The 22,432-nt window shown below is 47.8% G+C and overlaps 1 protein-coding gene, 1 long non-coding RNA gene and 4 other non-coding genes across 8 annotated transcripts in view; 3 read left to right on the top strand and 3 right to left on the bottom strand.

Moving 5' to 3' along the window:
• Positions 1 to 2,869: 2,869 nt before the first annotated feature.
• On the bottom strand, positions 2,870 to 3,033 carry LOC140843323 (U1 spliceosomal RNA). The gene has a single exon (XR_012120937.1). It is a non-coding gene; the product is annotated as a U1 spliceosomal RNA (small nuclear RNA).
• A 3,799-nt stretch (positions 3,034 to 6,832) lies between these two features.
• On the top strand, positions 6,833 to 6,922 carry TRNAY-GUA (transfer RNA tyrosine (anticodon GUA)). Its single transcript is given in 2 exon segments — positions 6,833 to 6,869; positions 6,887 to 6,922. It is a non-coding gene; the product is annotated as a tRNA-Tyr (tRNA).
• A 1,794-nt stretch (positions 6,923 to 8,716) lies between these two features.
• LOC118969612 (U1 spliceosomal RNA) lies at positions 8,717 to 8,880 on the bottom strand. Its single transcript, XR_005057515.1, has one exon. It is a non-coding gene; the product is annotated as a U1 spliceosomal RNA (small nuclear RNA).
• A 672-nt stretch (positions 8,881 to 9,552) lies between these two features.
• On the top strand, positions 9,553 to 14,066 carry LOC140843096 (uncharacterized). Its single transcript, XR_012120557.1, has 2 exons — positions 9,553 to 10,161; positions 10,940 to 14,066. It is a non-coding gene; the product is annotated as an uncharacterized lncRNA (long non-coding RNA).
• On the top strand, positions 13,855 to 14,020 carry LOC118969613 (U1 spliceosomal RNA). The gene has a single exon (XR_005057516.2). It is a non-coding gene; the product is annotated as a U1 spliceosomal RNA (small nuclear RNA).
• A 1,345-nt stretch (positions 14,067 to 15,411) lies between the features above and the next one.
• The window catches only part of SNX6 (sorting nexin 6), a 52,603-nt gene continuing 45,582 nt past the window's right edge, over positions 15,412 to 22,432 (bottom strand). For 2 of the 3 annotated variants that reach the window (XM_073211366.1, XM_073211365.1), the window contains one exon: positions 15,412 to 17,156. In XM_073211366.1, the coding sequence (XP_073067467.1) occupies positions 17,103 to 17,156 (54 nt within the window). In that variant the 3' untranslated portion in view covers positions 15,412 to 17,102. The remainder of the gene's footprint in view (positions 17,157 to 22,432) is intronic. The other variant, XM_073211364.1, reaches the window with a different exon arrangement.

Genomic DNA, 22,432 nt, shown 5'->3' with positions numbered 1-22,432 from the left:
GCTTCCTCTGTTTTTGTACCCTCAAAGCTAACAGTGATCCAGACAGGATTTTAGAGACTTTATGACCCATATTTACTCAATATCTTGATATTGGTGAGGGTAGTTCCTCCAGGTAGTACTCCTAAGAGCAGAGCTGCAAGGGTGACTTAAAAAAAAATAATAATAATAAATAAATAAATTTCTTGCCTGACTGTTGTTTTACTGTGAGACTTTTAACTGGTTCACTTAATTGAAGAACTGCCAGACCAGCCTGTCGTTGTTGCCAGCTTTTTGGGGAAAATAAATCTCCGGCCAACTCAGTGAATCCCCTCCACAGAGGTAGAAGAAAGGAAGTAACCGGTTTTATTGAAATAACATTAAACTAGACTGTAATGTGCATCTCAGACAATCCACTGAAGAGATTGAAAAGACTGTATTATTCTGCTTACATTGTTATATTATTTCAATCCCAAGCACCCAAGCACCTTGTGATTCCTCTACATTCCTGAAGCCTTAACAGAAACCCTGTTTCCTTGGTTTCTTTGGCTTCCCACCACACTGGCCAAGAGGAGGAATTTGAGATTTTTGAGTATTTCCTCATCATTACCAGGTCTGGTTTCTCCTGAGACTGCCCCTTGGCTTGCAGCCATCCCTGCTGCCTCTTCTCTCACAAGGACACCTGTCATATTGCATTAGAGCCCCACTTTCATGACCTTATTTAACCTTAATGATCTCTTTAAAGACCCTATCTCCAAACACAGTCACGTTGGTGGTTAGGGCTTCAACATAAAAATTTGGGGATACACAATTCATTCCATAACAGTAAGAAGGTTTACCTAGTATACAGGCAGGCAGATTTAACTCATTTTATGTATGTGCTCAACAAGTTGTCCTCAGTAAGAGGATATGACAGCATCATTGACTATGCATAGCTCATCCTAATTTTAACTGGAGGTAATTGTAGTGGCCATCTGTCTTAATTCCCTGTTTCCCAAAAAGAAAATAAAACTGCCATCTCAATGAGTAGTAGGTAGTTACCTAGAACCAACTACCAAGCTAAAAGTCCCCATATCAGGTATTGCCTTCCTTCTTTACATTTAAAAGAGATGGTTTCAAGGCCTTTTATGTGGAGGGCCAGATGTAAGATCACTTCCAGAAATGAGAACACCAGATCCAGAAGTGACAACACCGAATATGAGATCAGCTTGGAGGTCACATCATTGTGAGCCTGTGTATATAAGCTGTGGTCAGAAATAAAACTGTGTCACTTGTCTGCCACCAGCGGTCAGTGAACCTCCTTATCCCAACTTTGGTTTTTGTGTCTTTCTTGCATCTATCTCTGTGTTTCACTTTATCCCCCAACCACTCCTCTCAAGTTCAGCTGGTTTGCAGAGCTGGTCTCTGCACTTGAAGACATTCCTGGACTATACACTGGCAAGAGGCTTATTTAGTTGTTAATAAGATTTACATATTATATATATCTCAGAGGGAAAATCAAGAATTTACAAATTTTCTAAGACAGAGGGTCTCTTTCCCTTTTGGTACCGTACCAGGGGGAAAACTGTTTTACAATTTCATATTTACTCGCACATTACACGTGTCCCACTTGCTGTAAGTGCTGGAGAGGCCTGGACATTACGGGACTGAGGAAGATGAAATGGCAATATTACACTGGAGGAAAAGTCCATGTCAGGATGGTGGCCCTGAATCTTAAAATACAATCACAGAGTCTCTTGTTTCTTCCTGGGAACATGTTCCTAGGTCATCAAGATTCTCTCCATCCAGCAATCATGTCAGGCCTATCTAGATGGCCAGCTTTGTCTCACAAGTTCATTAGAGGAGAGCACAGTACCCTGTTTGGGGACAGCCTCATAGCAGCCTTCACTGCCACCACACATCTATGTCTACTTGGGGGCAGAATGACGCAGTTACAGTCCTTTCTGAAGAGACAGACCAGCACCTGCCCACTGCTGGAAAAGTGAGAACTACCACTGCCCCCAGTCCTCCTGGGCAGTGATCACCAGCTCTACAGACCCCACCTCCATGGGGAAGGGTCTCACCTTGATGGGTCTTTCAAGGCCTCACAGTGAGATACCTGCATGTCCCAGATTCAGAGCCCAGACTTTCTTTATTCAGCCTGTGGTTGTGGATTCTTTCCCCCAGGGCCTGTGGGAAAATTTTGGGATATTTCCCCCAGGCCCTGTCCATCTGCCATTCACTACTTATGATGCTGGGGTTCTTGTTTGCAGAGTCGAAGAATGAACTTCACGAACACTCATAATAGGAGAGCAAGTGAGAGGCTTTTATTTAGAGATAAAGTAAGAGGAAAGAGCCCCTGGCTTGCACCAGGACAGGACAAGAGTCTGGAGTGTTGTGTTGTCTAGGGGCAGCTTCTTGGTCTTGGGAACATATCAATCAAGACTGCTTATCCTGCTTCCAAGGTGGGCTGAGTTATTGTCTGTTATATTAAAATACTATTTGTTTTTTGACCCAAGGTAAAAAGCTTGAGCCTTTACCAAAAAGTGCGGCAAGTGCTGCCGAAGCTTCGAAGCGCCCAGGGCAAGCACGCTATCGATTCATAGTAGAATCCTAACTTTTGACTCGCCCGGCTCGCTCCCTTCTTCATTTCACCCGCACTTCTCGTTCCCGAATCCGGCACTCCAAGACCAACCCGCCCCGCGCGCCCCAGCCGCTCAAATTCCCGCGTGAATCGTACTCGCGTAAGACGGTGAAATTGAAAAGCCCCCCAGGAACTCAGGAGCGGAGCCCGGAGCCGCAGAACACGCAGACGCGGACGGGAGAAAGCCAAAGCACCTCAAGCTATCACATAGACAAAAAGCATCGTTTAGTCCACACGCAAAACAGTCTGACTTTATATACCCAGCGAAACCAGGGGAAAGCGCGAACGCAGTCCCCCACTACCACAAATTATGCAGTCGAGTTTCCCACATTTGGGGAAATCGCAGGGGTCAGCACATCCGGAGTGCAATGGATAAGCCTCGCCCTGGGAAAACCACCTTCGTGATCATGGTATCTCCCCTGCCAGGTAAGTATGAGTTGCGGTGCTCGCCCACACGCACTCCCTCACGCCCGCCGCGCTCTTCACACACGGTCACTTCCCTCGCGCCGCCGCCGCGCCGCAGCCCCCCCCGCACACCCCTCGTCCCGCCGTTGCCCACCAGGCGACCCCGCCGCCGCGCTGGGCGGTGGCCGACGCGGGGCGTGCAGGCGCCGGCGGGGCAGGACCGGCAGCCTCCGCGCGCGTGCTCATCTGCATTCGCCACGCCCTTACCGTGGCGGGGCCGTGGGGGCCGGGGTTCCCGGCCTCCCGTCTCTCACTCTGCGACCGGGGACCTACGAATCCCCAGCCCGCCCACACTCCCTGCCGGAGACCCGCCGGAGGCTCCGGGGCCCGGCGGGCGCAGTTGGGCGGGGCGACGGGCCGCGACCTGGAACCGAGACCCGAGAAGAGACGCGGATCTCGGGGCGCCGGGCCAGCTGAGCGCCGCCGAAGGGTGGCGGGGGGGCGGATTCAGGGCTCGGGTTTGGGCTCACCTTCCCTTCTGCAGAAAGAAAGTTTCAGCCCGTTTTTGCCCTCGCCTGCTCAAACTCACCTTCGAGTCATCGAAAACTCAGGAAAGGCCTTTCTGCCCGGTCGACCTCAAGTGCTGAGTCGCCTCAGTAAGAAATCGTGGTAATGTTTATCCATGGTGTCTTTCTGAGTAAAAGCGACACCAAGTGCTTCAGAATATGCAGTAGCCTAATTTAGCGACCCTGCTGCGAGCACCAGGATTCGAAGATTTGAAGAGAGAAAAAAACAGGCTAAAGCCAGCCGGGTGTCCCTCGGGAGCCCGAGGTCGGGGTCAGGCGCCCTTCGGCCTCCTCCCCCCCGCACTGCCCCCAGCACGCACACAGGGTGGCCGCACAACGTGCGTGCCCTCTGGCCCTTTCTTGACTCGGACTCTGTCAAAGGTAAACACCGCAGACAGTAATTAAAGGGGTGAAAACAGATTTGTATTCCATCACTACTGACGGGGGAGGGCGGGGGGGCTGTAGGGGGAGAGCCGCGTTCCATTCCGATTTGAGCAGAGGTGACTTGGGCGCGTTTTAAAGGGAGAATGAGAGGGAGGCGGCTCAGCAGAGCCAGAGAAGGGAAAAACCACAAAGGGTTGTTCAGTAGAAACACACCGAGGCCAGCTGTGTTTGTTAGCCTGCAGTTCCTGAAGCTAGGATGCTGTGGGTCCTCCCACGGAGACTGGGAGACAGAGGCCCGAGTCTCCTTCCTGTTGGCATTTCAAAGGAACGGCCCTCAGTCCTTGAGGGACGCACTTTGGAGTTGTAAGAGCTCCAGCTTCACAACTGTGAGCACTTTTAAATAAATGCTCTTAAGAAAAGGAGGTCAGGGCCCCGTGTCAGGCAGGCGTTTGGGGGACGGAGGTGTGTGGGTAAAATTGTAATATTTCCAGAGTATCTCGCCTGGCTTTAGTGCATCTGCATATCCACAGGTGTTCCTCAGGGGTGGAGAAACGTTCATCTCCATTATCAATGGGTAATTACCGGGGCAACCAAGGATTTATCTCAACCTCAGAGGTTAGAGGGGGTGCGGGTTTTGCTTCTGCCGGAGCAGGAAAGAGAGAGGGCCCCGGGCTGCAGTTTGTAAGCAATAAACGGAAACTTTATTTCTCCCCTTGACTGATTTCGGTTTTAGAGGTAATTTTGTCCCGGGATTTCCTCTCCCCGGAGTTACAGGAGGTCAGTTTTAGGGACGGGGTCTTATGCTGCCAGAAGCCATGCTAGAGTCTGGTCCAATCTCTTGGTGCGGGAAACGGTTTGGATGCCTTGGTATGTGCAGAGAGTTCTGCAGTTCTCAGCTTAAGAAAGTCTCTGCTTTGTGATCAGACAAGATAAGTCTGCACCTTCCCCTGGCTGAACCCTGGCTTCTTGGGTTCTGATCTCCTCTGATGGCACTGAAATTTAGATTTGCCCACCCAGCAACTTTCCTGAGTGCATGCCCTGTGTTCGGGAATTTGGGAACCAAAAGGCCGCTGGGTGCTCATATTTTAGAGAAGGGGCGTGGGGATGGGAGAAGATCAACAGGTAAATTTACCATAGGTGTATGTTAGGTGTTAAGTGCTGTGAAAACAGAAGAAAGGGAGGAGAGAAGGGGGACCTAGAGTCGAGTAAGGAGCAGGTTGCTGTGTTAAACTGGGTGGTGAGAAGGGTCCGCCATTGAGAAGGTGCCCTGTGAGTAAAGGCTTGGAGGAGGTGAGGGAGTTGGTCATGGGGGTATCTGGGAGAAGAGCGTCCCTAGCACAAAGATCGGCTAGAGCAGAGGCCCGGGGCAGGAAGGACTGTGTTTGGAGAATAGCAAGGAGGCCCCGTGTCCAGGGCAAAATTAAAAACTTGTACAAAATTAAGTCAGAGAAGTGACTGGGTCGGGGTAAGGTCATGAGAGTCTTGTAGACCGTGGGAAGGCTTTAAAATCTGAGAGCCAGAGGTTTTGGTTTTCAGCGGAGGAGTGGCTTGATCTGACTGTCCCCCGCCAAATAAAAATCGCTCTGGCTGCAAGGGTGGCGAAAGCTGGGGTATCAGGAGACTGTGGAGAGCCGGATGTGAGAGGCACGGCCGCCACATGCCGCAGGTTCCGCTCAGGCAACTACCTGCCAGCAGCACCACCCCCACCCCCGTTAAGCGGAGGTACAAGAGTAGCTGCAGGCAGCTAAGCTTAAAAGGCTACAAGAAGAAGAGCTTCCGAGATCAGCACGGAAGTGAGACCATTGTGGGCGGCACACGGAAGTGAGCCGTGGGTACATAAACTGTGCATAGAATTAAAACTGCGCCACTGGTCCGCCGTCAGCGGGCCGTGGACCGACCTCCTGGTCCCAACATCGGTCTCTTGTGTTTTTCTTGCATCTCCCACCCACCCCTCTCAGGTTCGGCGGGATTGCGGAGCTGGGCTCTGCAGGAGACTTGCATAATCCAGGCAAGATGATGGCTTTGAATGGTGCCAGTATTTGCCACACCAGGAAAAAAAAAAAAAAAAAAAAGATACAGAATTGGTATAAGGATTATTTCCATGAAAGACATTTAAAAACAGCAGGTGGGGAAGCGGCATTCATACCGGTTGTAAGCCCTACTGCCAACAAAGGAAAAATAAGAAGAGATGATCATCGACGAATTATGCTTTTAAATCACCCAGACAAGGGAGGATCTCCCTATCTATAGCGGCCAAAATCAGCAACGCTGAAGATTTACTAGAAGGTCAAGCTAAAAGTATGAAGTAAATGTATGAATTTTAAGTTCTTACTAGTCTGTGTGTATGAGTACCAGCTTTTTATAATAAATGCCGCCAATCTACAAACAAATATATATATAATAAGTGAAATGAAATAAAAAAAATTAAAAAAGCAGGTAGCTAGGCGGTTCGCAGTGCCTACCCAGGGCCCATCCTAGCGGGTTCTCCTCGTGTCCTCCCCCGCCGGGCCCACGCATCCGTTTCGCCTACGCTCCCCGCCTGCCCCTCTCGGCCGCCTTCTGGCCACGGACCAATGTCATCCCCAAATGTAGAAAGGGGCTCGGGGAGGGGAAAGGAGGCGAGAGGCGAGAGCCCCGGCCGAGGCATCCTGAAAGTCGTGGTGCTGGGATGCCAGGCCACTGCCAAGCCCGGGCAGCAGCAGCCACGCAGAGGACTGGCTCCGCCCGCCGGGACAGGGGCGCTGTGGCGGTTGTGCGCGGCTCTATCCGGAGGGGGGCCTGCGACCAAAAGCCAAGGCGCGTTGGGTCTGGGGCGCTCCAGCGTCTTGGCCTCCGTCATTTCCAGAAAAAGTAATGACCCGGGCAGGCCAACGTGCGCCCTTCGATAGCTCAGCTGGCAGAGCGGAGGACTGTAGAGTGGACCCGTGCGGTCATCCTTAGGTCGCTGGTTCGATTCCGGCTCGAAGGAGGTGCCCGCTGCTTTTGCGGCTCCGCAGCAGACTCACTCCTACAGGCCCAAGTCGGCCACTCGCGTGCTGTCGTCGCGACAAGCACCTGCGCCCGCTTCCCGCGGTGCGCGAGCACATGCCCTGCGGCGCCTAGCGGTTCGCCGCGTTGCTCCTGCCTTGCCGCGCAGGCGCGCCACATCCCGCGCCCCTTCCACTTTTATTCTCACCCGCCGCTGCCGCTCCGGCTCCGGCTCCGGCTCCCGCTCCCGCTCGCGCTCCAGCGCGCGGGCTCTGCCACCACGGCTCTGCTCACCGTCGACAGATGCCCTGCCAAACAGGCGGGCAAAGAGGATCTGCCCATGGCAAGCCCTGGAGGCTGACAGGCATACAGGCCATCACACTGGTCACGGACAACCATGGCATCCTTCACGAAAACCCTCAACCTCGGTCTCAGTCTCCTGCTCTGCCTTCGCGGAGGATGATCACTGCCAACTGTCTCTCCCACTTGCAGTCTCTCTCGCCGCCTCGCCCCCACCCCCGCACCCGCACCCCCGCCCCTGCCCCTCCCCCCATCCCTACACCGCCCGTTCCCTGTGTCTCTCAAAGGGTTCAGAAATAGATAGACCTATACGGAGACAGAAAACCCTCTTCCAGTCTGGCTTAATCTACTTGTGGGTCAGAACTGCCACCCTGAGATTTTTCCAAGCCATTGCCAATCGCGCGCTTGCATCGAGGCAGAGGAAGAGAGCGGCAGATGACTTAGAGCGGACTTAAGAGCTCAGAGTGAGCCCTGACAGTGGGGCCCGATGGGGCTGAGGGTGGCGGGTGGGGGTGGAGGTGGGAGGTGGGAGGTGGGCAGCTGTCATGATGGAGGGGCACGCGGATTCACCTTCTTAACAAAGGCCACTGGCCTGAGCTCTTACCGCTGAATCGGCAGGGCCTGTAGGGGAAGATGCTGAGGCCCAACCAGAGAGCAAGCACCGAGGAGGAAATGGGCCGGGCTTTCACCGAGAAGGAGGGCTTCATTCACCTTGGGGACGACGCCGGGGCAGGGGTGGAGGTGTGGGTGCAGAAAGAAGGCCAGAGAGTTGCTCACGTCCCTCCTGTGGGAAGGAAACTCCAGGGAGTGGATGTGTAGTTGGAGCGCATCACGGAGAGGACTCTCGATGGGCGTCAGGCCCCCTGAAGCCTCGGGGGTGTCCAGCCGCTGTCCTCCCCTGACCTCTGAACCCACAAGCTCTTTTTCGTTTCTGGTTCCGCCCTTCAGAAAGGAGACTGCGTTGCGTCTCCTCCCCTAACAAACTCCTCCCTGGTCGCCCCGCTTGCAGTCTCAGCCTTTCCTATCCATCATCACTGACCCAAGTGCGAACTACTGGATGCAGCAGAGCAGTCAATAAAATAAGACAGGAGCACCAGATCTCGTTAAAGTAAGTCCAGTGGTTAGAGCTGGACAAGAAAGTAAAGTGAGATCACGGCTTCTCAAACTTGTGTGTATGTATAAAATCAACCGAGAATAGAGTCGAAATGTTCAGTTTGATTCAGTAGGTCATTCAAGTTACTAAAGCATTTTTTGTAAGAACCGCTCCCTCGTGCCTAAGTGACACTGAAATTGCTGGTTAAAGGCCGGCCACACCGAGCATTGAAAGGAAACTAAGACGACACGAGAAATCTGCCGACCAGAAACGCAAAACACCTTAACAATCGATTAACAAAAGCATAAAGCACGCCAGCTTTCAACCTGCACGAGAAAAAGCAGGCAGCCGGCAGTCCCGCTGCAAGGACGTGAGCGAAGTCTGATATTCAACGCTTTGTACCAGGGGAAAGCGCGAACGCAGTCCCCCACTACCACAAATTATGCAGTCGAGTTTCCCACATTTGGGGAAATCGCAGGGGTCAGCACATCCGGAGTGCAATGGATAAGCCTCGCCCTGGGAAAACCACCTTCGTGATCATGGTATCTCCCCTGCCAGGTAAGTATGAGTTGCGGTGCTCGCCCACACGCACTCCCTCACGCCCACCGCACTCTTTACACACGGTCACTTCCCTCGCGCCGCCGCCGCGCCGCAGCCCCCCCGCACACCCCTCGTCCCGCCGTTTCCCACCAGGCGACCCCGCCGCCGCGCTGGGCGGTGGCCGACGCGGGGCGTGCAGGCGCCGGCGGGGCAGGACCGGCAGCCTCCGCGCGCGTGCTCATCTGCATGCACCACGCCCCTGCCATGGGGCGGGGGCCGGGGTCCCCGGCTTCTCGTCTCCCGCTCTGCGGCCGCGGAGACCTGCCGGAGGCTCGGGGGCCCGGCGGGCGCAGTTGGGCGCGGCGACCGGTCGTGATCTAAAAGCCGAGACCCGAGAAGACGGGGATCTCGGGGCGCCTGGCGGCAGCTGAGCACCCTCAAGGGTGGGGCGGATCAGGGCTCAGGTCTGGTCTCACCTTCCTTTCAGCAAAAATGACACGCAAAAGTGTCGATTAAACATCAAATACGAAGATCGGAGTTTCATCACCACTTTAACACGCGTTGACCAAAATCAACACAGTTATTGTATTGAAGAGAGTTTATTCAGGTCTAACTGTGAACCATACAGCTTGTGAGGACAGTCAATCCGAGAGTTGCGAATAGATTGCTCAGAAGCTTTTTTTTTTTGTCTGGAAACATCTTCTATACTTTTATACAACAGGAGCAGGAAAGAGGTTACATTAATCAATGTATCAAAGCAGCGTGTCAAGGGCACATCTGGTTAGGGTCTTAAAAGAGCGTACTATACACATTTCAGTGCGAGAGGAGGCAAAGATTAGGACTGCTAATCATTCTCCTAGAGAAGTCTACCAAGGAGGTGCGAACCGTACTCCCAACCAACTCATCTTCTTTGAGGGGGCCCAGGCCGTTTCTGCTCTCTGCCATGGGTGAGGGGCTGCGACAGCCTTGCTGACACAGGGGAGAAGCTGCGTGGCATCTTCACAACACAGCATGAGTCGTCCTGGCCGGTTTGGGACGCCAGAGCTTGCTCAGCTCTCCTTGCCTGTGGGACCACCAGTGGGGAACCACAAGAATTTCATCTTGTTTCACACATGACGAACATTCTCACGATCTAATCATTCTCTTGATCTTTCTTTAGGATTGCAGGCATACCTCACTTCATCATTCTTCGTAGATACTGTGTTTTCGACAAATCTGAAGGTTTGTGGCAAGCCTGGAGCAAGTCTATCAGCACCATTTTCCCCATGGCATTTGCTCACTTTGTTTCTCCATGTCACATTTTGGTGGTAATTATCACAATATTTCGGACTTTTTCATTATGATTATACTTGTTATATTGATCTGTGATCAGTGATTATGACTGGCTGAAAGCTCAGATGATGGTTAGCAATTTTTAGCAATAAAGTATTTTCCAATTAAGGGATGTACTTTTATATATAATGCTATTGCTCATTTAACAGACTACAGTACAATGTAAACATAACTTTTATATGCATTGAGAAACCAGAAAATTCATTTGAATTGCTTTGTTGTGACATTTGCTTTATTGTGGTGGTCTGGAACTTAACTTGCAATATCTCCAAGGTCTGCTTCTATGTAGTAACCTAATCTTGCAACAGTGACAGGAAAATGAACAGAGAATTTCAGGGCCAGGCATCCATTTATGGGGTAGATGTGTGGGCCAGGGAGGGGTGTTACATGGTCTCTGAAAATCAAGTGAACAGAAACGTGACATTTCTGTCAGGGAATGGGCGTGTGTGTGGAGGGGTTGGGAGGAGGGAGGTTTGATTGTTGGTTGCTCCAGGAAGTTTCCTTTCCTAGTGTGTATTTCCTAAAAACAAAGAATTCTCTTACCTAACCCCAGTACAATTATCAAAAAAGAAAGAAAAATTAACAGGGATACAATATTATCATTTACTCTATAGACATTATTCCATTTCCATCAATTGTCCCAATAATGTCCTTTATAGCAAAAGAACATTCAAAATCACATTTTGCATTCACTTGTCATGTCTCTTTAACCTGAAATGGTTCCCAGGTTGTTCTTTATATTTCATCATGCAGGCATTTTTGAAGACGACGAGCCAGTTATTTTGTAGACTATCCTTCCGTTTTGGGGTTGTCCTATGTTTCATCATAATTACATGAAGGTATTCATTTTTGACACAAAGGCTGCATAAATGAGATCGTGTCCGCTATGGTTTGACTTGTGTCCCTCCAAAAAATTTGCTGAAGTCCTAATCCCGATACCTGTGAATGCGACCTTATTTAGAAATAGGATCTTCGCAGATACAATCAAGTCAACGTGAGGTCACCAGAATGCACCCTAATCCAATGTGATTGTTGTCCTTGTAAGAAGAAAATGCCGTGAAAGACAGAGACTCGAGAGGAGAATGCCATGTGATGACAGAAGCAGAGACTGGAGTGGTGTAGCTGCAAGCCAAGGGCTGACTCCCGTTACTAGAAGCTGACAGAAGGCAAGGAAATATTCTACCCAGAGTCTCAGAGGGAGCACGGCCCTACTGACACCCTGATTTTGGACTTCTGGTTTCCAGAACTGTGAGAGAATAATTTCTGTTGTTTTAAGCTACCCAGTTTATGGCACTTTATTACGACAGCCCTAGCAAATCAATGTAGTGTCCTCCTCTGGGCGTCACACTTGGGGGCACGTGACGCCTGTTCAATTATTGGCGCTGTTAACATTGATCACTTGATTAAGGTAGTGAGTGTATCAGTTATCCGTTGCTGTGTAACAAATTACCCTGAAACTTCGTGATTTAGAATAACGATCAATTTATCTGTTCACAGTTCTCTGAGTCAGCACGTCTGGCTGGACCCAGCTGGCCAGCTCTGCTGGTCTCAGATGAAACCCTCAGGCAGCTGCAGGCAGCTTGGGGGACATTTGGGCCCTGGTCGGTAGGGGACCTCAGCTGACCTCAGCTGACGTGTTTCATCCTTACTCCTGTGACCTCACCCTCCTGTAGACTACTAACCCAGGCTTCTTCTCATGGTGGTTTTAGGACAGTACGTGAGAGCAAGTCCAAGTCAGCAAGTGTTTCTCAATTTTTCTGCTTGCCTCACATTTACTAATGTTCTGTTAGCCGAAGCAAATCACATAGTCAAGCCAAGTCAATATGGGAGGGTACCACAGAAGCATGTGGGTAAATGGGGCCAGTACTGCAACTATCTGTCACTGGAGGTGTTCATCAGATTTGTCCTTTGTAATTATTAAGCACTTTTGATGGAGATAATTTGAGGATACGTAAATATCCTGTCCTCCTCAAACTTTCACACAATAGCGTTTAGCATCCATTGTTGACTCCTGCATTCTGATTGCCAAATGTTGACTTCCTGATTCCATCGTTCATTCTACATTTATTGGTTGGCATTCTATTATAAGGAAGAACGTTCCCTCCCTCTCTATGTACTATCAATATGAACGCACAGTTGTTATTTTATTCAGTGTTCATAGTCCATATAACTGTTCTTAATTATTTTCATGCTCACATGTTGTCTGATTGGGCCTATGAAAGTCCCTTCAAATCAGCTACTGTGTCCTTTTGACATGTCCATATGATTTTGGGGGCATTTCCTTCTTCACTGGCACAAGATGGTCCAGGCTTATCTTGTGCCTTCCACAACTCCTGAAAAGTCACCTAGTTCTGGGGAAGGGCATACAGAAAGCCAGATCAGGGCACTAGGTATGCTCTTTGCTTGTAGGCCCCTTCAGTAGATGGAGCTAGGCAATGCATGTAGTTCCTAAACATATCTGTATCTGCTAAAAATAATGATCCCACACACGACGTCTTCAATTCCAATTTTCAACTTAACATCACATGCTTCCTCCTTGCTCCCAGCCCCCCAACACCATATTCGTATCTCCTTTCCCCAGCACTGAGAACTTTGACTCCCAACATCCGTTTATCCACCAGCACAATCCCACAGCGCGCACACAGAATTATTACTGAGGCGTTACAACCACGTGACTATAAAAACCAAACCCGCCACGGGACAGTTTAATATTTGTTTGCAGTTCTTGTCCTTAGACTTGAACATGCTTACAGTCAATGTACTGTATTCAAAAGTCATTTCAGTTGGCTATTATTATTATTTTTTCTATTTCAGTCTGCTTACGAGGGTCATTGAAGATAGTTTCATTTATGCTCATAGCCAGTGTGAAAGGTCTTTTCCCCCTGTACTTAAAAAAATATATATGTAAAACATTATCAGAGTTCCAAAAGTCAAAATTGCATAGAAAGGTACACTCAGAAAAGCGTCACTCTCTCCTACTCACTCCTGTAGGTAATTTCATCAGTTCGGGTTTATCAGTCTTGGGGATTCTTTTGCAAGACTGTGGCTAATTTTCGTCCTTTCACGTTTTGCCCAAAGGGTAACATACTGCCTACAGTTTTGCACTTTATTTTTTTTCCTTGACATAGTCAAAAGACTCATATCTAGAGAAACCTAGAGGTCAAGCAAACCTAACCAGCTCGTGGACACAAGGGCAGCTTAAAGAAAAAGTAAACAAACCATAACTCCTCCTGAAGGATAACTAGCCCCAACAACTGTGATTTCCCAGTGGGGTAAAGGCTAGAAAAAGTAGGTAAATCACAGGCGTCAATCGAAACTACAAACGAATATTCACTTTAAATACGAGCGTCAGAGCCGACCTCTCCTGGGCCTCTCTCTCTCTCTCTCTCTCTTCGTTAGGGTGGGTGGAAGAAAAAGGAGCGTCCAGACAGCACTGGGCGTGGCGTATGCAGATGAGCACGCGCGCGGAGGCTGCCGGTCCTGCACCACCGGCACCTGCACGCCCCGCGTCGGCCACCGCCCAGCGCGGCGGCGGGGTCGCCTGGTGGGCAAGGGCGGGGCGGGGTGTGTGCGGGGGGGCTGCGGCGCGGTGGCGGCGCGAGAGAAGTGACCGGGTGTACAGAGCGCGGCGGGCGTGAGGGACTGAGTGTGGGCGAGTACGGAAGCCCGTACTCTTCTGGCGGTGGAAATGTCACAATCACGAAAGTGGCTTTTCATAGGGCGAGGCCTAGCCGTTGCATTCGGGTTGTGCTGACCACTGCGGTTTCCCCGTAAGTGGAGAACCCAACTGCGTCACTTGTGGTAGTGGGGGGACTGTGTTCGCGCTCTCCCCTGATCTTACGGTGGCCATAGAGGCGGCTTTCCAGTTATGTGCTTCCCGTGATCCTATTGCATTTTGCCAGCACTTAACCGCGAAGAGCGTGTGCTGGGTTTTCGTCGTTTGCTTCTTAAGTTCTTCAGTCGCAGTTCTTACTTCCTAGTGTCTTTTTCGTTTCGCATGCTTTTTGCCGAGGAGCACTCTGAGCGGGCGGAGAAAAAAAAAAGGGTGGCCGGCGGCGCGTTGATCTCCGCGTCCAGCCTGGGAACGAAGCAGCGGTGAAAGAAAGGTTAAGCCCGAAACTGCTTCGTGTTTTTTAGCCCTCCGTAGCTAGGGTTTTATACCGTACGGACTGTAGAGAGCTCTAGCTCTCCCCCACTGATTTTCTTTCCACGTCGCTTAAGACGGGTGAGGAGAGTGAGCGTGAGGGGAGATGGGGAGATGGACGTTCAAGTAGTTTTACTTGCTGGTTTTAAAGCCTTGAAGCGCTCCCTATTCTGCCACAGCAGTTTTCTTGTTTGAGCAACCACTCTTGTCCCCCTCTCCTATTTTACCCCATTTTCTGCAGTGCCCTATTTCAGAATTTAGTTCGAGTTCAACTTGTATAGTTTTGCTATAAAACGTTCAGAATGTCGTACAAGCTTTCCCAAACCAGGTTATAGACATGTCATCCAGTCTTTGCGCCTCACTTGCCTTACAAGGCTGACTCATTTTCTTCTGCCATCCTTCCACCCTCACAGCATTAAGTCCCTCATCTCTCACTTTCCTTGGTTTCCACCTTGCTGCTGACTCCCCAGGACATTCCCACAGCTTGGGCCGCTCTTCCTCCCTCTCCGAGCATAAAGCATCGCCCATCACCCGAGGGAAACCCTAGACTTTTAGACTGTCCATGCACGGCTTTGTCCCTGCCACTGGTCGTCTTCCGGCTTCACTTCTGTGTTCCCCCGGGATGAGATAAATGTTTAAGAATGCCACGACTCAGCATCAGTGAATCAATCCAGCGCTGTTTATCTTCTTTCTTTCTTTCTTTTTTTTTTTAAAGTCAGCTACTAGCAGTGAGCTATGGAATAAATGTATGCCCTTGAGGGAGTAACATACATTGTTTACTTTTCTGCATGTGTTAATAAGGTCCTGGGGGAGAGTGTGGTCAACTCATTTACATGTGTATTTATTAAGCAACCCGCCTCTCTGTCACTCAATATAGAACTGCTGCTTCCAGCCTACCCCCAACCCACCCCGACAAGCACTTTCAAAATATAAACCAGGGGCCAAGGGATGTACCTGACACTCTACCTCCTTCCCCCCAAAAAGACCGCCTTGGTAGAAACAGATGAGCTGATGGGTACATGGAACGTTGTGTATAGCTTTTTGCCCTGTACTTGCGATCTGTTAGCATTTACACAGCATCTTCACATTTCCAAAGCACTGTACCAACATTTATTAATCCTCACAACATCCCTGTGAGGTAGGTCAGTATGTCCCTTACAGTAGACAAACTGAGGCAGAGTGAGGCCAAGCAAACCTGCCTGAGGCTACACGGGTAGACAGTGAAGGAAATGCACCCAAATCCAGAAGCTAGGGCTCTGTCCAACGTTCACCAACCGGTGGGCATCACATGGACATATTTTCACCAGCGAAGGTGACACGAAGGACAAAAAGCAGATCTCTCAGCCAACAGAAAAATCAGCAAATGGCATCAGGATACACTGTCAACTGAAGAGAGAAACATTAACCAGCACACCAGTGAGGCGAGAGCACGTGCTGCTGAGGATGGCTGGGAGCATCGAGTCTAGCCATCAGACCTAGACCAGACAGTCTCCCTAACAGTTTGGAAAACGTCAACAAACAAGGAACCCACTGGAGGGGTGGCCAACCCAAATGCTTGTGGTTTCCCAAAGACAGTGGAATAAACCCAACCACTCAGTCCGATTTTAAACCAGCAATGACAATATTCATTCACAATAGAAAGGCCAATAATCCTTAACTACTGACAATTAGCATCCTTTTGCTACCCTTTTATTCCAAGTCCTTTCCCGACAAGTGCTGTTCCCTATAGCAGACCCCGCCCCCCCACCCCCGGACCAAATCTATACACTGGCCTAACTACCAAGTGGCTCAAAGGCAGTACGTTGCATGGATTAAGTGGCTGAGCTGTAGGGATGGCATCACAACAGACCATACTCTCCGCTCCGGTATTTTAGAAATAGCTGTCTCTAACCTGCCTCTGCCCATCTTCTATGAAGTGTTAAAAGCACACAGAGAAGCAGTTCATTCTTTTGTAAAGGGATTGGTGAACTTGGTGCAATATGCCATTTTAAAAGGCATACGAAAAGAGAAAGACGGATACTAAGGCCTGCACTGTAAAGCACGATATAGGAGTAATCTATTTATATAGCTCCTCCAAATTTCAGAGTGATACAATGACCACAGAGTTAAAAACTATCACTGTCATCACCGTTTATTTGACAATAGTCGGGTTAGTCTACAAGTTTAAGGCAAACATACTAATGCATTTGCTTTTCTTCAAAATTATAAAGATTACATAAAGTACGCCCCCAAACGTCTAAGAAATGTTCAGGAATTAAAAATATGTTTGATTAAGATGCCTTACATAAATGGATACATGTGAGTGAACTAAGGCAATATACCATGTTTTTTTAAAAGCAAAACTCAAAAAAAGTTAATGGCGATTTTTATCTTGTTTGAACAATGTATTTTGAGAGGGTTAAACTTAAGAAATTACTTAAAGGTAAATAAGATTGGCAGCCAAAAGGAATACTATTCATAAACAGTTACAGAAGCTGTCCCCCTCTGAACTTCGGGCTTTTGCAAAGGAGGTGGCTCGCACAACCTCTGGCCGCTGTCCGGCGGCGCCCGCAGGCGCATGAGTGCAGCGTTCCACCCCGCCGGCTGGCGGCACCTGCCCGCCGCGCCGCACCACACCGCACCGCTCGTCCGCTCTCAGCGCACAGGAGAGGAGATGCACTTTGTCAGCTGTTTCTTTTGTTCCCAGTGAGCAGTAAATGCCTAATATCAGTAAGAAAACAAAAATAAAGTCTGAAGGAAGGCAGCCCTTTTTAACTAGAAGGTGGATGTGGCTTATGTGTCTCCATTTAACACTGCCAGGCAGTTCTGCAACAACTGTAGGTTGCCCTAAAAAGGAAAGGAAAATAAACTATGAAGTCCAAACAGTTTGGAAGAGTCTTACCACCGAAAACGTACAGTATTAGAAACCACGTAACTTCAAATTTGTTAAGATATCAGCATTTTGGAAACAGCCAAATAAAGCTTTAAAGACATATAAAACTATGTAACTTGTTTCACGTACAGCAGTCTTTTCCACATGCCAGTCTTCCACAAATTCCATCTAAGCCAATATTAATGTTTTGAATTATTTGGCATGTTCCAATGTTCCAAAACATGCCCCCTGTGACCAAGTTAAACTACTGAATGTTTTCTGACTCTAAGATCTTTTCACTTTCTTTTAGCCACTGAAAGACACATAAGCACAGTTCACAGCAGTTTTTATAAAAGTAGTAAGATCACATACAAAAGTGTTCTATAAAATTCATACCCAAGTACCCATCTGTAAAACATGTGAGCCGGTGTCCAAATTTAGAGACATACATAAAGACAAATGTAAACAGATTTAGTTTACACTGATAAGTAGATGGGGGTGAAGGAAAAAAACCTCTTCCTCAGAGTAGAAAGTCAACTATAACTATAAAGAATGACAGAATTACAAAACAACCACTGGGCAACCATCACAACAACAGCTGATTCCGACAGAAATCATGAATGGATGAAAACACAGCGTGGGGGTGAAATGCCGATACGGTGGTCCTTAGCCGCACGAAGCTACATAAAATCTACATTTCTGTTAAGTGACATTAAATAAAAACTCAGTGGGGCTCAGGGGCGTGGCCCACATTTCACACTACCCACTAGTGTGGCTAGTGGCTACCACACCGGACAGCTGGTTATAGAGTACTTCCGTCACTGCACAAAGTTCTGCCGGTCAGTGCTGGTTAAGTGATGGGGTATTTACATAGTCCCAACTCTCTCTCCCTATACTATTCTGAATTCCAAAGTGTAAAACAGCACCTTTGCCCCCGAGAAACCTCCAGACACCACTGTAACCAAATGATCAAAATTACACACTGGGCAGGGAGGCAACCTCACCAACAGCACGTGCCTCCTGTTGTGATGCAACGAGAGGACCCGAGCATCACTTTCTGTGGGATTCCTGCCAAAGGGGCATAACCCTAAATCCAGTAAGCAGACAAACCCAAATTGAGGGACATTCCATAGGCCTGTGCTTTTAATAGTGTCCAATGTTAGGAAATTCAAAGACTCCAGGACCGCTTCAGATTAGAGAAGTCTAAAGGACTCGTGCACTGAACACAGTATCTTGAATTTCCTTCTGCCACTAAGGGTATTACTGAGAGAAACTGGTGGAGCGTCAGTAAGTCTGTGGATTAGATAACAGCACCACATCAATGTTAATTTCCTGACCTTTGTAACTGTGCCGAGCATCTAAGAGAACTACTTGGTTTTAGGAAATTCACACTGAGGTGTTCAAGAGCGAAGCGGCATCACTAGGTGCAATGTACTGAAAACGGTTTAAAACAAAACCAGGTGTGTACAGGGGTGCGTGTGAAGAGAGAAAGGGAAGGCAAGAGGGAGCGACAGAGAAGGGCAAGGCAAATGTGGTAATATACACTTCTGGGGAATACAGGCGAACAGCATCCAGGAATTCTTTGTATTTTCTTGCAACTTTTCTGGAAGTCTTAAATTAAGTGAAAAGAAACATTTAGAAATTTTAGGTGTTTAAGAATAAAAAACCAAGGAAGTGAAAGACCTATACCCTGAAAACTACAAGACACTCTGAAGAGAAATTAAAGAGGACACTAACAAATGGAAACTCATCCCATGCTCTTGGCTAGGAAGAATTAATATTGTCAAAATGGCCATTCTGACTAAAGCAATCTACAGATTCAATGCAATCCCTATCAAAATACCAACAGCATTCTTCAACAAACTGGAACAAATAGTTGTAAAATTCACATGGAACCGCAAAAGACCCCGAATAGCCAAAGCAATCCTGAGAAGGAAGAATAAAGCAGGGGGGATCTCGCTTCCCAACTTCAAGCTCTACTACAAAGCCACAGTAATCAAGACAATTCGGTACCGGCACAAGAACAGACCCACAGACCACTGGAACAGAATAGAGACTCCAGATATTAACCCAAGCATATATGGTCAATTAATACACAATTAAGGAGCCATGGATATACAATGGGGAAATGACAGCCTCTTCAACAGTTGGTGTTGGCAAAACTGTACAGCTACATGTAAGAGAATGAAACTGGATCACTGTCTAACCCCATACACAAAAGTAAATTTGAAATGAATCAAAGAGCTGAATGTAAGTCATGAAACCATAAAACTCTTAGAAAAAAACATAGGCAAAATTCTCCTGGACATAAACATGAGCAAATTCTACATGAACATATCTCCCCGGGCAAGGGAAACAAAAGCAAAAATGAACAAGTGGGACTATATCAAGCTGAAAAGCTTCTGTACAGCAAAGGACACCACCAATAGTACAAAAAGGCGTCCTATAGTATGGGAGAATATATTCATAAATGACAGATCCGATAAAGGGTTGACACCCAAAATATATAAAGAGCTCACGCTCCTCAACAAACAAAAAGCAAATAATCCAATTAAAAAATGGGCACAGGATCTGAACAGACACTTCTCCAAAGAAGAAATTCAGATGGCCAACAGACACATGAAAAGATACTCCACATCGCTAATCATCAGAGAAATGCAAATTAAAACCACAATGAAATATCACCTCACACCAGTAAGGATGGCCAACATTCAAAAGACAAACAACAACAAATGTTGGGGAGGTTGTGGAGAAAGGGAAACCCTCCTACACTGCTGGTGGGAATGTAAATTAGTTCAACCATTGTGAAAGGCAATATGGAGGTTCCTCAAAAAACTCAAAACAGAAATACCATTTGACCCAGGTATTCCATCCACCCCTAGGAATTTACCCTAAGAATGCAGCAGCCCAGTTTGAAAAAGACATATGCACCCCTGTGTTTATCACAGCACTATTTGCAATAGCCAAGAAACGGAAGCAACCTGAGTGCCCATCAGTAGATGAACAGATAAAGAAGATGTGGTACAGACACAGAATGGATTATTCTTCAGCCATAAGAAGAAAACAAATCCTACCATTTGCAACAACACGGATGGAGCTAGAGGGTATTATGCTCAGCGAGATAAGCCAGGCAGAAAAAAACACGTATCAGATGACTTCACTCATATGTGGAGTATAAGAACAAAGAAAAAAACTGAAGGAACAAAACAGCAGCAGGATCACAGAACCCAAGAATGGACTAACAGTTACCAAAGGGAAAGGGACTCGGGAGGATGGGTGGGAAGGGAGGGATAAGGGGAAAAAAAAAAAGCGGGCATTACTATTAGCAGACATAATGTAGGGCAGTGCACGGGGAGGGTTGTACAACACAGAGAAAACAAGTAGTGATTCCACAGCATCTTACTACGCTGATGGACGGTGACTGTAATGGGGTGTGTGTGGGGAACTTGGTGATGGGGCTAGTCTAGTAAACATAATGTTCCTCATGTAATTGTAGATTAATGATACCAAAAGAAAAAAAAATCACCCTGCACCAAAAAAAAAAAAAATTTTTTTTAGGTGTTTAGGCTACTGTAAAAAAAATTTTTTTTTTGCCAGTGTAGCAACTGAACCATGACAAAGGACTCTGAGCCCGTCTGTGTTTGTGAAATTACCTTCTTACAAGTACATTCCTCAAGTGCGACTGGCGACTCACAAGATGCGCACCCTGCGCTTCCACACACTGCCCAACCGCCCTCCGGAAGGGTGAGCGCCAGCCCACGCATTACCGACGGGGCCCGGGAACTCACTTCGCACCCTCGAAGGTAGTGTCGCCCCCCACCCCCTTTTTTTTTTTAAACTGACCTTTTACGTTTTATACTTCCTTAATAAGGAATTTGGGACAAGTTTCAAGGTCACAGAAGTGACCTAACAACCTTATTTTCCTGTGACAGTCAGATTTCAATTATGTGGTCAGATACATCCCAGTTACAACCAATACATCCAAAGTAGTTTCAAACCAACTAGTGCCTAACCTTCCAGTAGTAATTTACATGGGTTCTGGGACCAAAACGGGGCTTTGTTCAGATTTAAAGGATCATTAAGAAATCTTAGCTAGACACAGAGCGGGGTTTCCCAGCCTACGCACTCATGACAATCCTTCCTCGGGGGATTGACATCACTGTAGGAAGCTTAGCAGCATCCCCGGCCTCTGCACATCAGCAGCAAGCCACCTGCCCCCAGTTGTGACAAGCACAAATGTCTCCTGGAAGGCAAGACTGTCTCCACTTGGGAGCTACTGGACCAGAAGCGCTGTCAGAAATTTAAACACAGACAGCACGTATCAAAAAGGACTTGAAAAAGCACAGAATCTGGAAATCAGAGGCTGACATCAGTCTCTAGCAGGGGGCAGCAAAATTTGTCCGTCAAGGGCTGAACAGTGAACATTTTAGACTTTGAGATAGACAGTTTTCTGTTTCAACTCGTCTGTCGTAGTGTGAAAACAATCGTAGACAAAGCATAAATGAGCGAGCTTGGCTGTGTTCCAATAAAGCTTTAGAAATTAAATTCGACGTTCATGTAACTGTCTATGTTGCGAAATAGTATTCTTTTGCTTCTTAAAAATAACCATTTGAACACATGAATGCCATTCCTGGATCACAAGGATGTGCAAAAACAGAGACGCTGTAGTTGGCTAACCCATCCTTGCTTGATCTGTAACAAAATAATCAATAGTTTGTAACCTCTTGAAAAAGAACAGAAACAGTGAACATTAGAAACCGACCCAGGCTCAGTAAGGATAATCTGCCAAGCTTACCGAAACATTTTCTTTTGTCAGGGTAATTAGACCAGAAAATCAGATGACATGTGTCTTGATGTTAGGAGGAATCGTATAGTACTTATGTTCCTCATAGGAGAAATAATAGTTGGTGATTATATAAATAGGTGAATTCATAACTATTGGAGCAACTACATTCAAAGAATATTAGTAAGTTAATACCAATTAAGAAAACAAGAGACCTAAAAAATTTTGTGTTTTGGTGCAATGTACTTTTATAATTAGAGTAAGAAATGTTGATTCCTTTGGTCCCAATTATTTTTTTTATTTTGGTATTACTAATGTACAATTACATGAGCAACATTATGGTTACTAGACTCCCCCGATTATCAAGTCCCCACCATATACCCCATTACAGTCACTGTCTATCACGTAGTAAGGTGCTATGGAATCACTACTTGTCTTCTCTGTGCTGTGCTGACTTCCCTGTGCCCC

The sequence above is a fragment of the Manis javanica genome, chromosome 8 (genome assembly GCF_040802235.1).
Source record: "Manis javanica isolate MJ-LG chromosome 8, MJ_LKY, whole genome shotgun sequence".
In the NCBI taxonomy this organism is placed as follows: domain Eukaryota; kingdom Metazoa; phylum Chordata; class Mammalia; order Pholidota; family Manidae; genus Manis; species Manis javanica.
The sequence above is the reverse complement of the archived record's forward strand: the minus strand, read 5'-3'. Positions and strand labels throughout refer to the sequence as shown.